At 42.1% G+C, this 19,387-nt stretch overlaps 3 protein-coding genes across 6 annotated transcripts in view; 2 read left to right on the forward strand and 1 right to left on the reverse strand.

The window, feature by feature from the left end:
* LOC308581639 (uncharacterized protein C3orf49) overlaps positions 1–19,387 on the forward strand; it is a 239,089-nt gene that overhangs the window by 2,322 nt on the left and 217,380 nt on the right. The window contains exons 2-5 of one of the 3 annotated variants that reach the window (XR_014005134.1): positions 325–659; positions 1,491–1,621; positions 3,965–4,075; positions 4,899–5,642. Coding sequence is in view for 2 of the 3 variants with exons in the window: in XM_081184344.1 (XP_081040470.1) it covers positions 325–659; positions 1,491–1,621; positions 3,965–4,075; positions 4,899–5,093 (772 nt within the window). In the remaining variant the exon portion in view is untranslated. Of the gene's footprint in view, positions 1–324; positions 660–1,490; positions 1,622–3,964; positions 4,076–4,898; positions 5,825–19,387 lie in introns of those variants that run through there. The other 2 variants (XM_081184344.1, XM_081184345.1) reach the window with 2 other exon arrangements.
* On the reverse strand, positions 6,026–17,436 carry THOC7 (THO complex subunit 7). Of its 2 annotated transcripts, none has more exons than XM_081184371.1 (8): positions 17,268–17,436; positions 15,400–15,517; positions 11,995–12,122; positions 9,480–9,566; positions 8,501–8,558; positions 7,665–7,731; positions 6,497–6,566; positions 6,026–6,244 (listed from the first exon to the last, which is right to left on the reverse strand). In XM_081184371.1, the coding sequence occupies exons 1-8, from the start codon at positions 17,284–17,286 to the stop codon at positions 6,177–6,179; spliced, it is 615 nt and encodes a 204-aa protein (XP_081040497.1). In that variant the 5' UTR covers positions 17,287–17,436; the 3' UTR covers positions 6,026–6,176. The 2 variants fall into 2 exon arrangements, with proteins under 2 accessions (XP_081040497.1, XP_081040496.1); XM_081184370.1 differs by lacking the exon at positions 17,268–17,436 and adding an exon at positions 16,601–16,782.
* ATXN7 (ataxin 7) overlaps positions 17,606–19,387 on the forward strand; it is a 97,383-nt gene continuing 95,601 nt past the window's right edge. The window contains exon 1 of the mRNA XM_081184055.1: positions 17,606–17,692. The gene's annotated coding sequence lies outside the window, so the exon portion shown is untranslated. The remainder of the gene's footprint in view (positions 17,693–19,387) is intronic.

The raw sequence follows: 19,387 nt of genomic DNA on the forward strand, positions 1-19,387 counted from the left end.
AACCCAGAAGTAACCCTTTCCTGTACTTCTGGGTCACCGCAGGACGCAACCTGAAAACGCTCAACCTGAAACAAACGCAACACGAGGTATGACTGTACTTTTCTTTTTACTTTGTTAGAAAGGTGCTCTTTTATAAACAAAAATTGGAATGGTACGAAATCCTAAAAGCCCTATTTTGAATTTCAGAAATGCAGCCTCACGTGTCAGTGCAAAGTTTTGTTTCAGTATGTCTACAACAATACAGTGATCCATCTGCATAAACCAGGACTGTGGGCGGCCTACTCACTGGGAGAGTCAGTAATTATCCATTATCTTTATTTTCAGATGGCAAAGAGTCATGCCTATTCATTTGGTGAGAGAGGAGGATAGGCGGATGCCTCAAGGACAGGTGTCTGACAGCTCTGAAACTCTTGAGTTCCACGTGGGCAAGAGAAAGAGCCTTATGAAACAGTTTAGGGCAACAATGAGGAAGTTATTCCCTTTCTATCAAAGGGCAAGGAAGAAGGCCAAGCTCCATGGTGAAGACGGCGCTCCAAAACCAGTGGGGTGTAAGACGACTTCTGTTCCCCCTAAGTATCATGCCTTTCCAAGGGCTATTCGGGCCTTACCTTCTCCCAAAGTATTTCCAGCACTGAAAAGGAAGAAGCTTTTACGGAACGGTAACTTAACTTGCTTTGCCAACGACCACTTTGTGTGCAAAATTTAAATTAAGGCAAACTGGGCACACATAGCATGCTTCAAGGGTGCCTGTTAAAATATATAATGTAGTCCCTATATTGTGGCCTAAGCACAACACGTAAAATCCACGGCCTGTAAAATAAGATGAGCATCACAACCCCAGTCGTTCGTGACTGGACTTAATTTTCAGGAGATCATTTCACCTTTAAGTATAATGTAGTGCATGGGGAAAGGACGCGGGTGGCGCTGTGGGTTAAACCACAGAGGCTAGGACTTGTCATCAGAAGGTTGGCGGTTCGAATCCCCGCGACGGGGTGAGCTCCCGTTGCTCTGTCCCTGCGCCTGCCAACCTAGCAGTTCGAAAGCACGTCAAAGTGCAAGTAGATAAATAGGTACCGCTCCGGCGGGAAGGTAAACAGCGTTTCCGTGCGCTGCTCTGGTTCGCCAGAAGCGGCTTAGTCATGCTGGCCACATGACCCGGAAGCTGTCTGTGGACAAACGCCGGCTCCCTCGGCCTATAGAGTGTGATGAGCGCAGCAACCCCAGAGTCGGCCACGACAGGACCTAATAGTCAGGGGTCCCTTTACCTTTACCTTTAGTGCATGGGGAAGGGGAAAAGGCATTGTGTATTTATGTACTGCATCTGCATAAGGGTCTTTTGTGATCTGCTCCTAGCCCAAGAAACAGTCATATTAATTCCAGGTTATCTAATCTAGGATGAAAGGATTTGATCTTTTATCGGTAATGAAACTGCCACCATTTCGGCTTGACTCGCTGTGTATCCTTTCTTTTCTCTTCCTTCCTCTCTGAAGCATCAATTCAGCTGGATGTAAACATTGTGGAAGAACATGCACAAAGCATGCATGGGACAAACACGGTTGTGCAAGCAAGACGGATGATGCGCCGCATCTCAGTGGTGTCTCTGCCACCTGGGATCCGAAAGGTAATGGATGACTGCTGGGAAGCAGACTGAATTTGTTGCATTTATTAAACGGCAACCGGCTTGTTTCTTTATAGAGCAAGTGGGTGTTTTACCTATGTATCAGCTCAGACCCTAGAGCTTCTGTTATTCACTTTACGCACGCATACACATGCCAACTCAGTGCACATATTTGGAAAGAAAATGCTCACTTTAAAATATGGCATTTATGTACATTTGCACAAAGTTTTTAAGTCACTCAGTTTAAGTACTGGCACAACTGGAGAGGAGAGGGAGCTCTGTCAAGTAAGCTGCTGAAATGGGGCACTCCTGAATAAATTCAAACATAACATATGTAAAAGTAGCTGTTTATGTTGTGAACCATCCTGAGAGCTGCAGATGAAGGGCAGCATATAAATTTTAACAATAACAATATTTTTCTGAGCTATTTAGCTGTCCCTTCGCAATGGCTCTTTCTTTCTCCCCTTTCGAAATGAATTTTCTGTGCTAGCAACCACACCTACAGCTCCTTTGATCACCTATGTACAGCCCTGATCACTCCATTAAAAAAAAAAAAAGGATATTGCAAAATTAAAGGAGACATTGGAAAAAATTCACTATAATCAGACTGAAGGTTGATCACTGGTTGCACAGTTCTTGCTTCTAGAGTGCTTGATCTTATCTGTGTTGTGCAACTGTTTTGTTAAATGCAGAAGCATAAAGGTTAATATAACACAGATGTCTTGTGGATTAGGATGCAGCCCATAATATAACTACTTGACCTGTGAGAGAAAAGGTTAATAAAGTAGGCAGGCTAGATTAAAGAGCAAGCTTGCAGGGAAACAGGCTTTCAGTTTTGAAAACCCAATTCAAAGACAACTTCCTGCCAAAGGAGGAATTCTCTTTTTTTCAGCGCTGTTTCCCAATTTTGAGCAGCTGGTTTCTTCAGGGGGAAAAACTACAGGACTTCTTGTCTGATTCAAATTTTGTTTGATGAAGCCCTCTGCTGGTCAGACCCGAAATTAAGTTTGTTCCTCTTTTTATTTGTTCATAAATGTGGAAAAGACAACTGTGCCTGATGAATCTTAAAAGAGAAGAAGAAAAAGAATAAATGAAAATAACCTAGATTCATCTTGGTTTGGGAAGCTTGTGAGCAGCAAACCCTGAAAATTCAACACAAAATTGCCTTGCTAGATCAGAGAAATGGTATATATTCTACAGTACTCCATTGCTAAGAGCAACCAAACAGAGAGCCCAGGGAACTTACCGTATGTTGCTTAACTTCCATTGTTTAAACATGTTGTTTCCATTTTTTTAAAGCTAAGAAGTGTAATAGCTCTTATAGACATATATACCTTATAGCAGGCATAGGCAAACTCGCCCCTCCAGATGTTTTGGGACTACAACTTCCATCATCCCTAGCTAACAGGACCAGTGGTCAGGGATGATGGGAGTTTTACTCCCAAAACATCTGGAGGGCCAGGTTTGCCTATGCCTGTCTTTTAGGAATGCACTATAAAGGTAGAGGAGCTTTCATGGTGAGAAGTCACCCACAATGTTTTAAATGGGATTGCACTGCACATATATAGCTATTTCCTACTTATTGAACATATCAAGATACATTTTTGACAGCCTGTAGCCTATAAGCCAATGCATAAGTGTGTTAAATTACCGTATTTTTCGCTCTATAACACGCACCAGACCATAACACGCACGTAGTTTTTAGAGGAGGAAAACAAGAAAAAAAATATTCTAAACGAAATAGTGGATATATGATTTTTGTGGTTCATGCTGTGGCCACAGACATGTGATCTGACAGTGAGTTTGGAGTAGCCCAATGCAAAAATCCTGAGGATCCATGTGGATCCATGCTTTGTAACCACGGAGGAGGGAAGGAAGGAGAACCATGGATCCTCTGCTCACGACTGCAGCAGATCCCCCCGGCCACCCGCAGGCATTCGCTCCATAACACGCACAGACATTTCCCCTTACTTTCTAGGAGGAAAAAAGTGAGTGTTATGGTGCAAAAAAATACGGTAATTTTAATTGTTTTTATTTTTATCTGCATTTTAATTTTTTTGTTTCATTGCATTTTATGATACTGTACTAGTATTAGCCAACTGGGCACCATGTGGCAGAAACAAGGGGTGCAAATTTAAGATAGAGACAAACAGACTTAGGAGTTCCCTGTATGAACTTTCCCCATTTATTATGAGGCTGGAAATCTTCCGTGTTCACAATGCAAATTGTATACCTAGGCATGGCATGTTCCTTTCTCATGGAAGAGAATGGAAAGCACCGATTCATGCGGATCACAGAATTCTGTTCTTGTCTGAATGTTTTGTTTCCCACCCCCCAAAAAAACAGGTTTCCTATTTGGCAAAAAAGAAAAATTTCTCAGTGTTCAAAAAGAAGAAGAAAAGTATGCCACCAGTATGGTACCATTCAGACATAACACTAGGGAAGCTTCAAATGCAGGTATCTTGAATCAAAGCATTGTTTAATTATACGGTGCAACATAGGACTTGGCTATACAGCTGCAAATAAAACGTTTTTAAGTGTGTTGTAAGGTGCATTATACAACTGTGACACTAGATGGCGATGGTGAGCTATGGCAAATTCAATATATTTTTCAAAACGTTAAAAAAAGCATTTTCAGAGTGTTTTTAATGTATCTAAATTCCACCATAGGCCTTTATCTTTCCGACTCCAATTCTTCCTTCTGCCTACCAGCAAACTATGAACAGTATGAATGATACACTATATTAGTCACTCTCAGAGCAAACCCATTTCTTTCAGTGGGTTTGCGTATCGCTCATTAATTAAAAGTGAGCCCAACTCATTTTAGAGTGCCCATGAGCTGCGCTTAAGAATTGTTGACCAAACTTCACTGTTGATTCATCCTGGAACCCGCCATGGTTGCTCCAGATTATGGGGGTTATGAGACGCTCTTATTGTGACTTTTCTTCTTTGGACTCCCCCATGTGATAAATTCTTATTTTAAATCTTTTATTTTAGTTCAGCGCTCAGCTCTTTTCTCAAGTTGAAGCTCCTGAGTTGATGGAGGGATGTACTTCTATGTACTGCACATGTAGGAAAATGCATGTACATTAAGTCCACAGCCTGTTGTGTTGCACGCATTGCAGTTCTATGGGCAAATATTGTATCGCTGATAACATAGTGTAGGATAGTCAGTTTTCTATCTTTACAAGTGACCGAAACCCTTCATCTTTCTTTCAGTTCAAACAAATTTGTTTTATCTTGTTATACTTCACCATTTTTTATCCTTGTTTCTCAACAGGTGGATAATCTCTTGGATAACATCAGTGAAAAATCCATCCAGCTATTGGCTCTGAGAAGTGCAGAGCTGCAGCAGTGCGAGTCTTTGGGAGACAGGATACTGCAGTCCTCTAAGCAGTTCCAAAGGGTTTCCTTAAGAACCACAAAGAAGCATAAACGGAAAAACACGTGCTTTCCGTGTAAATGCTGTTGCTAATATCCTTCATTTTCTTTCTTTTGAAAATATTACTCAAGTTTAAAGTGAACCATTTGCCGGGACGCTTCTAACAGCTGATTAACCATCTCAGAAAGGTCAAAGTAGATTAAGATTTGATGCTACTGTCAAAGCCAGCAGCAATTCATGTTTTTGCTATTTCTTCCTTTTGTTGGCCTCCATATTTCTCAAGAGCCGATGGAGTGCGCCTCCGGGGGGGAAGTCAAACTGAAGTGACCTCCCTGGGGTGCAAGCCTGGCCAGAGTGTATGGAGGTCCTGGGCTGGCCAGACAACAAGGCTCTTGGCCTCGCTGTTGTGGTCCAAAGGTTCTCTATTTCACAGCTTCAATAACCTGAGCTCAGAAGGCAAGAGTGTTCCTTTGTTTATTGCTAACACCTCAAACGGCAACACATACAAGATATATTTAAGAGTTATGCTTGAAGTGTGACCTGTTGGCTTTTGTGGTGACTAGAACATACATTACTCAACACTAGAAATCAAATACAATCACCTAACATTGCAGAATGGATTGAAATAATATGGGATATACTGTTCCTCAAAAAACCTGACCTATTACTTGAAATGTAACTCTCAAAATGACGTTACAGAGATATTATTCCTGTTCACGGGTTTCTGGAAATATCGCAATACTGTTCAACCTTATATCATTTTTTTCTACGTTATATCTAAATTTATAGCAATGCGAGCTAAGGTGACATCAAATAAGTGACCACTATAAGGTCATGCTCCTATATTATATTTTATGCGTTTTGCTTCCTCTTCTTTTTGTTGTTTGTAAATAGCTGTACTGATGTGTTAACATTAATATGGAGATTTTAAAAAACTGAATAAGAAAAAGACAGAAAAGAGCTCAAAGGCTAAAGTAGTATTTTAATTCCATAATACAAAAGCAATGTGAATCTAAGACTAAGTGTGTAATATCAACTATTTATTGTATTAAAAAGACATTTCAAACATTAAGTCAAATGCATTCCAATGGAAATACAATCTAGTTTCTCAGGAGACCAAAAGAAAAAAAAAGTATCCATTGGCTTCCAGGCTTTGGAGCTATATCCAGGGTCTGTCTATTGTTTATCTGCAGATACCATTGGTGTATCTGAGGCATCTTCTGCTTCTGAAAGCTTCTCATCATCTGAAATAAATATTGTGCTTGTTGTTTAAAAACATTCACTTTAAAATAAACATAGAAAAAGTCATGCCCTATTATTTTGAGTGCTACTGAGTTGAATCTGAAAATGTAAGTGGACAAATTGAAGCTTATGATGAAATTTAGGGGAGGACAGGAATTTGGCAAGCTGAGTGTATGAGGGAAGGAGCAACAAATAAACCTGAACCCATGCAGTAAGGAAAGTAAGTCAAGCCTTTATATACTGAACTAACTTACTTTCCAGTGTTTGCTGAAGTTCATGGATGGTGCTCAGAAGTACATGGAACTGCTTTCGTCTCAACTCCAGCTAAAAGAAAACAAAAACAAAATCTGAAGCATATGAAATATTTCTTTTGGATTCTCTCTGTTCTGCATCAATGAATCATCATCTAAGTAAACGTGGGTAAAGCCACAAAAATGTCAACCTACAGACCCAATTTTCATTTTCATATAGTTAACATGTTCTATATAATTTTAAAGATAATTTGCCAAAGTTTCATTTTGCAGAATGGCATTTTACACATGAGTAAAGCAACCAGAAGCATGGCATGCCCTATGACTCAGATTTACAGTACTCTATTCCCCCCCCCCTCTAAAGTTCAGTTAAAGACCTTTCCAAGAAAACAGACAATAGGTTAATGGCCCTTTATTGTATTGATAGTTTTCGCTTGCTCGTTTGGTACATTGACAGGAAATTTTATGTTAGGAAAAAAATCCAAGGAAATTAGGACAACAACACTTACTGAGTGCATTACGTTTGTCACATAAACACATACTTTCCCCCCCTCCACGGCAAATGAAAATCTATGTTTTAACATTATTTTCTTCTTCAAGGTTCTTAGCATGAAGGAAGTATGATATTACCTGCAATGTATTTTAAATGCAACATTTCTTGTAGCCTATGTTATGGTTTAGAAAAGTACAGAATTTATATTTCTCTACTAGGCCCCCACTCTATTTCTTGAAGCATGTAAAAGCTTCTACCAGCTTCCCTTCACATCCTGATTGGCTCTCCCTAGCTAGGCTGAATAGATTGGTGAATTGATTGAAGAAGTGTGCATGCACACGAAAGCTCATAACCAAGAACTAACTTAGTTGGTCTTTAAGGTGCTACTGGAAGGAATTTTTTATTTTGACTATGGCAGACCAACACGGCTACCTATCTGTAACTGAATAGATTGGCTTATCTAGAACAGGCATAGGGAAACTTTTTGGCCCCAAAGGCCAGATTCTTATCAGGATCTGCCTTGCAGGCCAAATTTGACAGGTGGGCAGGGCTAAAATATTAGTGAAAACACAAAATATTTTATTTAAAAAAGCTTATAAATGTTACACTGGTCGGTACGGAATTACCCATGCAGTATTTCATTGTAAAAGAAGAAGAAGAAAAATCAGCAAAACTTACTTTGTCTTCTACATTTTCTTTGATATGAGAGAGATGCTGAAGTTCTTTTCCCAGAGCTTCTAACTGCCTGAGAAGAGATTTAGCATACTGCCATTGAAGACACCTTATCTTTGTTTTGCACTATTTATTAATTAATAATTCCATTTATAACTCAACTTTCAACCTGAAGTTTTTAATCATTTATATTATGCTCTGCAACTGCCCAGTGGTTCCCAGAGCAGCTTACACAAATAATAACAAGTATACGAAAGCACGTGCACTTAAAACAGTGCAAAACGATGTAAGATAGAGGAGTCATTTTTAAGACGCCCGGGAAGTAAAAAGACACTGGGAAGAAATCAAACCCTCACCAGGCATGACTTTGGGAACCACATTCTGAAGGGCACCACATCAGCTCCACCTCTGCTTGTGGTGTTGGCAGCCTAGAAATACTACAAGGGCACATTTGTGTGGGAGAAGCTACCTAGATTCCAAGTCACTTAGAATGATTCAAACCAGCACACAGAATTGTGCCAGGGAAGATGTCCAACAGGCATGGAGGAATCCCAGAAGCATCACCTTTACAGAAAAAGCACAGTCTAATTCTGCTGCCTTGAATGAACACCCAAATGCAGTGTTAACTGGACTATGCCACTCTGCATGATCACAGTGACTGTAATTAGAATTACTTACTAAATCTAGGCATATTCTGTACAGGTGAACATTTTGTGTGAGTTTCTATGGTGCACTTTCAAATAATACCACCATATTGTTTTAATTTCAGTGACTGCTAGCTTTCAGATGCTCTGATACAAGTATTATCACAGTTTCATTTCAGGTGTTAGACCCATACTTACTTGAGTGTTTCATGCCTATCCGGATGATGCTGTATTACTTTAGCCAAAGCATCATATTCTGAAAGAATGAAAGATTATAAGCATCATATCTGACTTTATTTCAGTTTCACAAAGTTATAGAGTGTAATTTCACTAATTTTTAAATTTCTGTTTATAACTTGGCCCATTCTCAAACTTTCAGACGAGAAACAATTAAAAGCATAAGAAATATAATTAAAACAATATAACTGGGATGACAGGTGAATGAATGCTCTATTGCTTGGCATATGCACAGCCTCAACTTTAACTCCATACCAAACATCTCAATGTTTGCCCATGTGATGATGATGATAATTTTATTGTTTACAACATGCCCATCTGGCTGGGTTTCCCCAGCCACTCTGGGCGGCGTCCAGCAAAATATAAACAAATAATAACCTGTCAGACATTAAAAACTTCCCTGAACAGGGCTGCCTTCAGATGTGATACTGGCTTGCCCACTTCTTTACCAGTCTCCCTTCTGAAAAGAAATCTCCCTAGTTCATAACACTCATTCACCAGAGGGATGGGTATGATGTCTCTACTCCTTTCACACATTCCTCTAGCTTACAATCACAGGATCCACACCACCCTCTCTCACATAGGGGAGACATGTTTTAACCCATCTATTAGTACAGATTTCCAGCAAACCAGAATTACAAACACATGATTGAAACATGGATTGCGATCATGATTTGTGGGAAACCACACTTCGAGTAAGACATTATTTCCACTCATGTCACAAGGAAATGCAATGAAAGGGCAGGCACTTTATGCTTTAAGTTCAAGTCTAAGGAGTGATTGACAGCATAGGCAATATTTATTTCTAAACGAGATCTTTCATAACAAGTGAAAATAATCATGGCAAGTTAGAGAAGGATTGTCATATGCATCAAATCACTAATGTTACATGCCCCTTCATATAAAACTAGCAATTACTAACTGCAAAATAAATAGTTACCTTGGCGATTTTTTCGTATTCTTTTTGCCTGAAGAATCTGCTTTTTGCACTCTGCAATTTTCTCATGTGCGGCAGCTATGTTATTTTCTTCCAAAAGAATAAAATAAAAAAACAATTTGACACAAATCTATAAATGTCACAACGCCTATTTATTAAAATTCGAAAACTTGTACTGTTAAGTGGCAACATTACATAAAACATCTGGCTTTCAGGTTTCATCTCTAGTCATTGTGAATAGGTCCATAAATCACAATACATTGTGTATTCTAATACTGTAATTACTGTCAGAGTGCTCAGAATGCAGATCTTCTGAAATAAATATTTCTGTAGATATACCAGACAAATAAAAGATCCATTTCTAGTACGCTCCATGAAATCTGATCTGTTTACTGGCCAATTTTTTTGATGTGGAGCTAGGATTATTAAACATTTTATTTAAAATATTTCTATGACACTCTATAGCCACATTCTCAGGGAAACTTACAAGGAGTAAGAGATTTGTAAATAAAACAAATGAATAGCAAAACATACAAAAGCAGCACCATGTAGCAGTGCCAGAATAGTCATAATCGGAAATGGAATACAGTGGTACCTCGGGTTAAGTATTTAATTCGTTCCGGAGGTCTGTTCTTAACCTGAAACTGTTCTTAACCTGAAGCACCACTTTAGCTAATGGGGCCTCCTGCTGCTGCCGCGCCGCCGGAGCACGATTTCTGTTCTCATCCTGAAGCAAAGTTCTTAACCTGAGGTACTATTTCTGGGTTAGCGGAGCCTGTAACCTGAAGTGTATGTAACCTGAAGCGTATGTAACTCGAGGTACCACTGTAATTGAAAGGCCATGGAAAACAAAGAAGCATTTGACATCAAAGCAGCTGCCCATGGAGGGGGGCATTTCATAGCCAGGATGCCACCACTGAAAAGGTCAATTACCTCCAGCATCTCCTCCAGCAGGTGCTCCCTGAGAAAGCTTAGGAAGATCTTAAGTTTGGGAAGACACATGTGGAGAGAGGTACCCTAGTCCTAAGCCATGAAGGTCTAAAAGGTCAAAACCAGCACTCTGCCTTGGGCTCTGAAATGGACTGGGAGCTCAGAAATGGAAGCTGGCAAAGCAGTGGTCTGATACGGTCATATTTCCCAGTCCCAGTTACTAATCTTGGAGCTTACAGAGGTTTCAAGACAGTCTTCCGTGGCAGTCCCACATGCAACACCTTGCAGTAGTCCAAATGGGAGGTTACCAAGGCAGGGATAATGGAAGCCAGGTTATTCCCATCCAGGTAGGATCATATCAGGTGCAGCAGCCTAAGTTGCTAAATGGCTATAGAGACAACATGAGTTTTCAGCAGGCTGGACTGATTTAAATCAATGGTTTAATTCAAGCTTCCTATTGGTACTTCTTCTAAACAAGTGTGCAAATCTGACCACTAAAGCATGCTAAGTTGCATGCTTTACAACCAGCCCTTGCATCTATTTGTCACATTGCATTTATTTTTTCCGTACTCCCCTGTTTTACCTATAGAGGGAATGTCTTTAAAAAGTATTCCCCTATAGGGACTTTCTTATGACCGGCTCCCATGACAGTTTGTGAGGTTAACAGTTCAATCCTATCCATGTTTACTCAAAAGTGCTTCAGTCTGCCTCAGCCCAGCCTCACAAAAAAGAAGCAAACAAAAATGAACTCACAGTGACTGATATGCTATTTTTATCAGGTCCGTGTTTGACGGGAAAAGGGTAAATATTCACATTTAAGAAATTATCAAACTGATTTTTCATTTACAAAGCATGCCTCCTTCAGCACTACGTCTGGACACATTGACTCTGCTTAGTGATTATCTGCAGGGCTAAGACAGCCTTGTGAATAAGCTCACAGAAATCACTGGCTTCCTAGGGACTGGCAGAGGAGGGATGGCTTTTCTATGCTGGATGAGAACTCCATCCCTCCTCCACCAGCGCGCTCACTCACCTGTTTGCATATCCTCTATGCTATCAGGCCTGTGCTTAAATACAAAGGTGGGCTAACATGCATATGCAACAAAATCTTTTTTTTAAAAAAAAAATTTATTCACCCTAGTCTCCAATGGTAAGGAGGAATCAAGAAGCGCTCCAAACTATGTACCTGAGCATTCAGAGTACCATTGGGGAACTTGTAGCTCTCCACATGTCAACTGACAAGAACTCCTCTATCTGTTCCAGCCAGCACAACCAGTGGTCAAGGATAATGAGAGTTTAAGTCAAACAATATCTGGAGGGTCACAGGTTTACCCCCCAATCCCACAGGAGTGCAACCCTCTTCAGAACAGGGAGAATACCACCCATCTGAGTAGATGAACCGCCTGCTAACCATACCTCTGCCTTATCTCGACTTGAGCTGGCAGCTTCAGGTTTCAATTTATAAAATGGAAAGAACTGCAGTGTGGCAAGAATGGATTGCTTTTTGCGTAATTATATTATATAAAACAATTATATCACCATTGTTTATTGTATGACGACAATATTCAGTCGGAAATCCAGTATTTACCTATATCTTTGTAGATTTTTTCGTAGTTCTCCATTTCTCTGAGGTTCATATCATATACAAGCAAGGTTTTTCCCATTGAAAATTCACACTGTGACAGAGTGCTCAGCATGCGTTGGTACTGGGTGTAGCTGAAAAGGTATTATGCATTTCAATAATTTAATATCTCATGGACATACAATGATTCTCGGGAGCTCAATGCTGAATTGAAGCCTGATGCAAATCAATACAAATTAATTTTTGTGTGTGTGTATTTAAGGGCTCCCACAGCTACTTTCAAAGCTACCTGCTCTTAGTGGTGTTTTTCTGGCATTTATAATCACCATAATAGAGTCACTATATATAAAAAGAACATTTGTTGTAAAGCTGATCCCTTACACTCCTAATATGTGTCTATTATTACAGCTATCAAATTGTCATTCTGTAAATGCACAGGTTAACTGATATCAATTAGTTGCAAGGAGGGAATGCATACAAAAGGAGGAGGTAGGCTTCCTTTAACCAACATCTGAGCAATGCAGAATAGTCAGGAGGAGGAGGGGGATGCCAAGAAGACGTAAAGCAGCTGCCTGAATCATTGTGTTGGCTATTAATAAGGGTAAAACAGGCATTGCACAGTATTCTTCTGTGTAATCCTTTAGACTAAAGTTTACACAAAGGTAAGATGCAGCCATTGGTTCTGTTCTAGAAGGGTGGGGTGAGGCTGAGGAGACAGACTTAACCCCACTTACCTGCTAGTAAGCCCCATTGAATTCTACAGGATGTACTTCAGAGTATGTACGGTTAAGGTTGAGGCCTTAGTTATTGAAAAGCCCAGAGCAGGTGCTATAGATGTATTAATTTAAACAATGTGAAGCAGCACCCCCAACACCAGTCTGTTATTTGAAAAAAGGGGGGGGGGAGAATCCACATTTCTAACTAAGTTCCCTAATTGCTGCTAGTATCAGCTTCAAAACAGCAAGGAAAGCTGATCTTTACAGTAATCAAACTGTATACCTTAAACTGTTTACTTCAGACATAAATGGGGCCACAGTAAATAGTCTGAGGTTTAGATGCTCCTAGAATCTCAATCTTAAGGGAAATAAGTAGAGCTAATAAAAAGATGATAGCAGTCCTTGAGCACTGTGTGAAATGCAAATGTATTTAAATTGAATAGTGCAAGTGATTAAAATCTGGATGAGAAATCAGCAACAAAAAGCTCACTACATCACTTGACAGACCTAAGATGTTTATACTTCTAATTCTAAATGGATTTGCACCGCTTGTACTTCTAGAAGTGTGAATACAACTTCCTGATGCAGAATCTTTGGGCTTGTGGAAGTATTCATCAATGATAAATGATAATTACTAAAATTAATTTTACATACTATCCTGTCCTTTGCCCTTTGTACTATATCTATTACTTATATGTATGGATCACGATTCATCCAGGGCACTGTACACCAAACATATGAACAAAATTCAACTAAACAAAAAACATATATACACTAAAAAGGCAACAAACAAATTAAAACAGAATGCACACATTGCTGATGTGGTGGACACCTCTTATTTATCGAAGCATGAAGGCCTTGACAAAGAGAAATGTTTCCCTTGGCATCTGTAACCCAACAACATGGGAGACCATCACACCTCTAAGAGGAGATCAATCCAGAGTCAGAATATCCTTCCACACATCCTTTTCCCACAAAAGTCTGGTACTTCGGAGCACTTTGGAAAAATTGCTATAGTCCAGTTTAGAAATACTTTTTCTGATAAAACCATTCCATCTCAAGCAAAGCTTGTTTCAGACCAGTGTTGCCTGCCTGCCCCATCACATTTTATCATCTGAGTGATAGCCTTGGAAGTTCCTGTTTGAAAGCAAGAATGCCACATCCAACCCACATGGAATGGATGGCACAGATAGTGGCACTGGGAAAAGTTATCCTGTCATTCACTTTTTCTTGAAAGAAGAGATGAACTCCAATGCTAAACAGAAAGAACATACAGCCTTCAAGAGCTGTATCAACGGGATAAAAAACTCACAAAGGCTTGCTTTAAAGGAGCATGAGTGTGTATCCTTGATGCTGTTTGCCTTTACAAAAAACAAACACAAAAAGCAAAGCTAAGTGAGTGTTCCTGTGTAACAGTGAAACACTTTAAGGGAGCAATCCTATACACAAGAAACTGGCATGAAGCAAATTGGTGCAAATTAAGCTGATATAAAGTTATACCAAACTCCTTTCAGCAGCAGGCCTCCTGCTGGCTGAGCTGGTTTGAGCTCTGACAAAGGAAAAACAAGCCTTGTAGGTACACCACCCTTTTGCCAGCTTAATTTAGCCTGGATGAGGGAGTTAAGAGGGCATAGCCTGACCGTGCCAGAAATGTCGCAGCTCAGCTAGAGATCCGCTGGATCCTAACCCGCTCATCCTGGCAGATCTTGCTATAGGATGCTCCCCAAAGCGTTAAGAAAGAAAAAGTTTTAATCTCCCAAGTGTCACCCAATGACAATATTGTACAATCAACATTTGTATTACATTGTAGCACTGATGTTACAATCAGTACTCAAGGTGCCTGCAACGCTCACAACAGCCAACATTCCGCATGGCAACTCCATTATCTGGAGGCAGAATTGCATTTTCCTAAATAATAATAAAATCAAGCAAGCCTAATGTGAGGAATGTGGTAGGCCTGCAGCAAAAGCACAGCTCTGAAGGAAGTCATCTGGACTGCACACAACACAGCTATGCATTTACTTTACTAAAAGGACTGTGTTTGAAGACTCTCATAGTGTTTTGTTTAAGGTCAGTTGATCAATACACCTTTCCAGGGCAAACGATTTCGCCCATTTCATACTGATCACCAGCTGCTATAAAACACAGCTGCCAAAAACATTCCTACTATTAGAGTGGGTGTTCAACAGAATATACTTGAAATTGACAAGTAATTAAAAAACTGATGTATCATAGCTGGATTTCAATTGTTTACACTTCACTATAGTATTTAGACTGTTTAAATATTTGTTTTCCCAAAAGACACTTTCAAACTCTGAAATTTGGATGCAGTCGTACCTTGGAAGTCAAACGGAATCCGTTCTGGAAGTCCGTTCGACTTCCAAAATGTTTGGAAACCAAGGTGCAGCTTCTGATTGGCTGCAGGAAGCTTCTGCAGACAATTGGAAGCTACGGAAGCCACATTGGACATTCGGGTTCCAAAGAACGTTCGCAAACTGGAACACTCACTTCCGAGTTTGCGGCATTTGGGAGCCAAAACATTCGGGATCCAAGGTACGACTGTATAATGTTGTTACCAACATCTGCCACTGGACACAATTCCCACATGATATTAAAACTAAAAGCTTTTATTTATGCAGAACTGGTGTTTGATGACCTACTCCCACTTTCTATTTTATAGGTAAGACAGAAATACCCTTCTTCATGAGATCCAGAGTTGCACCACTTGATGAAACTCTTCACCAACAAATTAATTCGTCTGTCGTCGCCAGCACCATCTCCGTCAATCAATAGTCGTTTGCGAATAACTTCATCTAAGGCAGAAGCAATAATTTAAAATGAGCAACAATGATATGTTGGTTATTGTCACAGAAAGCAGCCATTTGATAAGGCAACTGCCCAAATCCTAAAACTGTTTACTTAAAAGTAAATCCTGGTTCCAGTGGGTTTACTTAGTTAAAGTATGTATTAGGGTGTAAGTATATTTTGTTAGTGCCATCCCATAGGATTACACTGGACTATTTAATTATTAGTTGATTTCATAGTGTTTAGTCCTGAGAGACAATTGATGGATGGATTTCAAGCAACACAGATGAGGTATCTCAACACAATCCTACACATGTGAACTCAGAAATAAGACCTAGTGATTTGAATGGGGCCTATTCCCACGTAAGTGAATACAGGATTACAGCCTGAGACTCACACAAATGTGGCAATATATTATAAATTAATAGGGGTTTTTTTTCTAATGCAAAGAAAACTTTTATCCTCATTACAGGTATAAACAAACTTATGAAGGCGGAATTAAGAGGGGAAATGGTCAAGAAATGTTTATATCACCACAGAAATAAGTTCTGAAGCCAGAGAGTGTGTGAAAGTACACTGTATATAATAAAGAGGATAGCTAAATGGCCACAGCGTCAGGTCGTAAGCTTATCATTACTGACTTGGTTGTCAAAAATACATCAAAGGGGGTGGCTACAGAAGAGGAAGAAGGCTATGTTGCAAAAACAAACAAACATACATTCATACAAAACCTGGAACTGAGCCGGGGGTGGGGACACACTGCACCATTGGCCTCTCAGAACTAACCATTCTTTGCCATGGGACGCAAACACAAGATGTGGGGCGAGAGGCCCTGTTACAGAAAAGTGTCATTATCTGCGGCTCACACTGTGCCCCTCGAGCGCATGTACCAAGCATACACACACATTTTTAGCATTTGCCCTGTGAGGACGAAATCCGCACAGACCTACGCAAAAAAAATCCCAGTTCTTAATTTCTCGGAAGGCGAGATCTCTAGATCCTAAAACACAACAATACACACAGTTAAGCATCTTCCCCCACATCTTCCCTCTGCGCCGTCCCCCCTTTCCCACTCTGCGCCCCTCTCTCACCAAGGGCTTCCCGCCCTGGGTGTGGGAGCATAATGGCAAGATGCAGTGTTGAAAGATGCAAGTCTTCCCCGGCGCAAGAGCAGCCGCACATCGGGGCTCCCCAATTTTATTTTGGATTGGCAGCACCTGCGGCTCTGACGGTCGCCATGTGCTCGGTTGTAGGCAAACTCGCCCACCACCTCCATGCATCTTCAAGAGGGGAGGCTGGGTTGGGTTGAGGGCGAAGAGGCTGGGGCGGGGGCAGATGGGGGTCTCGCTCGCGAGGATTTAAAATGTGATCGCGGGGAGAGTGAGAGGAAACGGCATTACATTATTATTATTATTATTATTATTATTATTATTATTATTATTATTATTATTATTATTAGTGGTGTAGTTATTTGGGGGGGGGGATCCCGCGCACGTGAAATAAAGGCTTCGCGAGGCTCCTGGCTCAGGAGCAGAAAACGAGGCTGGTGGGAGAGATCGGGCTTCTTGGGCGGGCAGAGAGGAGCGGCGGCGGATGAGGGAAGCCGGCTTGCGTAGGCCTGGGGAAAGCGAGCGCGGCGGCGGCGGCGACAGGGCCCGTCCGAGGCGGCAGCGCCGCGGGGGAGAGGACCGCGAAGAGGCCGCCCCCGGTGCCGGGCCAACGCCGCGGGGTCGCTCGGCCAGCCACCCAGCCTCTTACCATCGGTGACGGCGCCCATGGCGGCGAGCGGCTGATGCAGGCGGCGGCGGCGGCGAGCGAGCGAGCGAGCGAGCGAGGTGGGTCCGGCTCAGGCGGCCGCTTCCCACAATGCAGCGGCGGCGGCGGCAGCAGCAGCAGCGACGGCAGCCGGGTAAGCGGCGGCCATGGAGTGGGAGGAGGTGGCGTCGTCGTCGTCGTCGCTGGCGGGGGCGGCCGGGGCCTGAGGAGCAGCGAGGCGGGAGAGCTTTGGGGGCAGCGGGCGGGCGGGGTGGTCCGTGGCTGGGCCGGCCGGCCGGCCAGGAAGGGGCGAGCGAGCGAGCAGGCCTGGCACGGGCGGGCAGCCGAGCGCGGGCGGCAGCGCAGGAGCCCCCGCCCCGTGGGCCCCGGCCTCCAGCAGCACCTCAGCAGGGCTGCTTCCCCGCCAGGTGAGGGCGAGGCAGGCGGTGGGGTGGGGTGGGGGGTGGGCGAGGGGATGGGTCTCCACCCCTCAGCCACGCTGCCCAGGGTCGTGGCCTGGTTGTTGGCCAGCAGCCACCTAACCTTTGGTGACCTTTGCGCAGCCACCCTTGCGCTGCCACGACAACCGGCCGGCGCTGTGGGCACAGCACCCTCAGAACTGCCAAAGACCTGGGGCCGTCGTCACCTGTGTCTCCTTCATCACACCCGCTGCCCCACTTTTTCCTTCCACAGCCTCACTAGATCCGGCCTCCGTGGTCGCCACCGTGCTGTCGTCGTCGCCAGGACAGGTGTCATGCTGTCATTTCCGCCGCAATGCCCTGCATTGTTGCGCCGTGGTGTCGTGGCTTCTTTGGACAGTCCCATTGCCACCCCCCTTGCTTACTGTCTCTTCTCTAGCGTCCTCCACCGACCCCATTATTGCCATGCTGGTTTTACAGTCCTCCGCTGAAACTGTCACAGCTTCTATATAAGAATTGCTGCCATATCTCCGTTGGTGATACCGTTCCATTGGGTTTTCCCATAGTACCGCCATCTTCTTTGCCGCTGTTACCACAGCTTCTCTTGCCTCCCCACTAATCACTTCATCAGTTTGTCTGTGCCAATTTGACTTTCCTTGTGGCACCATCATTGAAGTTGCTTCCCTTGTTTCTTTCACTTTCATATCTCCTGTGTTTTCTCTAGGTCAGGTTTGACAACTCTTCTATTTCTCTTTACGCTATTGGAGAACCACCACTACCAGAATAGTACATACGTTAAGAATGCTTGATGTTGCCACCATTCCTTTTGTCTTTTGCCTTTTTGGTCATCCTTGCCATTTATCTCATTACCATACAAGAAGCCCGTCCATACTCATTACACCTTTTGCTGGTGTTTATGGCATTTTCCTTTCCAGCCCATAATTGTTGTGGCATCTGTTTTGCTTATTATTGTTTCTGAAATGTTTTGCATTGTTATTGTGGCCTTTGTTAGCACGGTTGACTTTCTTGATTTCATGCTTCTTAGATCTGCAAATATTTTGGGGGAACCATTTATTTCCCATTGCTTTATCTGAAATTACTACCACAAGCTCCACTTAAATTCTTTTTGTCATTACTTTTGATGTAATCATAGAATTGTAGAGTTGGAAGGGACTCCAAGGGTCAATTAGTCCAACCCCCTACAATGCAGGAATCTCAGCTAAAGCATCCATGTCTATGATTTTCACTATTACAGTGCTAAAGTAGTTGTTTCTGCTCTTTGACATTCTTCCAACAGTGATAAGTATGTCATTCTGAGCTCCTTTGATGAGAGTATCTCTTGCTCTGATCCATTTGTGAAGCCATACAGTAGATTTTGTGTTTGCTCGTGTGTTTGTCTTAGCTTTTGGCATTGTTGTTTGATACATCACTATTGCAGTTTTTCTTTTCTACTTCCCTTGTGCATGTTTGCTACATTTGATTCTGTTGCTGTCATGGTACACGTTGATGGATCATAATGCTTGGCCAAGCTCCTATTACCACTCTATAACAACTGAGGAGCAACAGTGCCATATTATTGGTAAATTCAAACAATAGGAGAGTACTTGACCACAGAATTATTCTTCCTCTTGTTTGTTGTCCTGAGGGAAGTCGGAGCATGTCAAACTGACAAGATAGCTCAGTGGCAGGATATCTTTAACTCAC

The sequence above is a fragment of the Podarcis bocagei genome (assembly GCF_964188305.1).
Source record: "Podarcis bocagei genome assembly, chromosome: 2".
In the NCBI taxonomy this organism is placed as follows: Eukaryota; Metazoa; Chordata; class Lepidosauria; order Squamata; family Lacertidae; genus Podarcis; species Podarcis bocagei.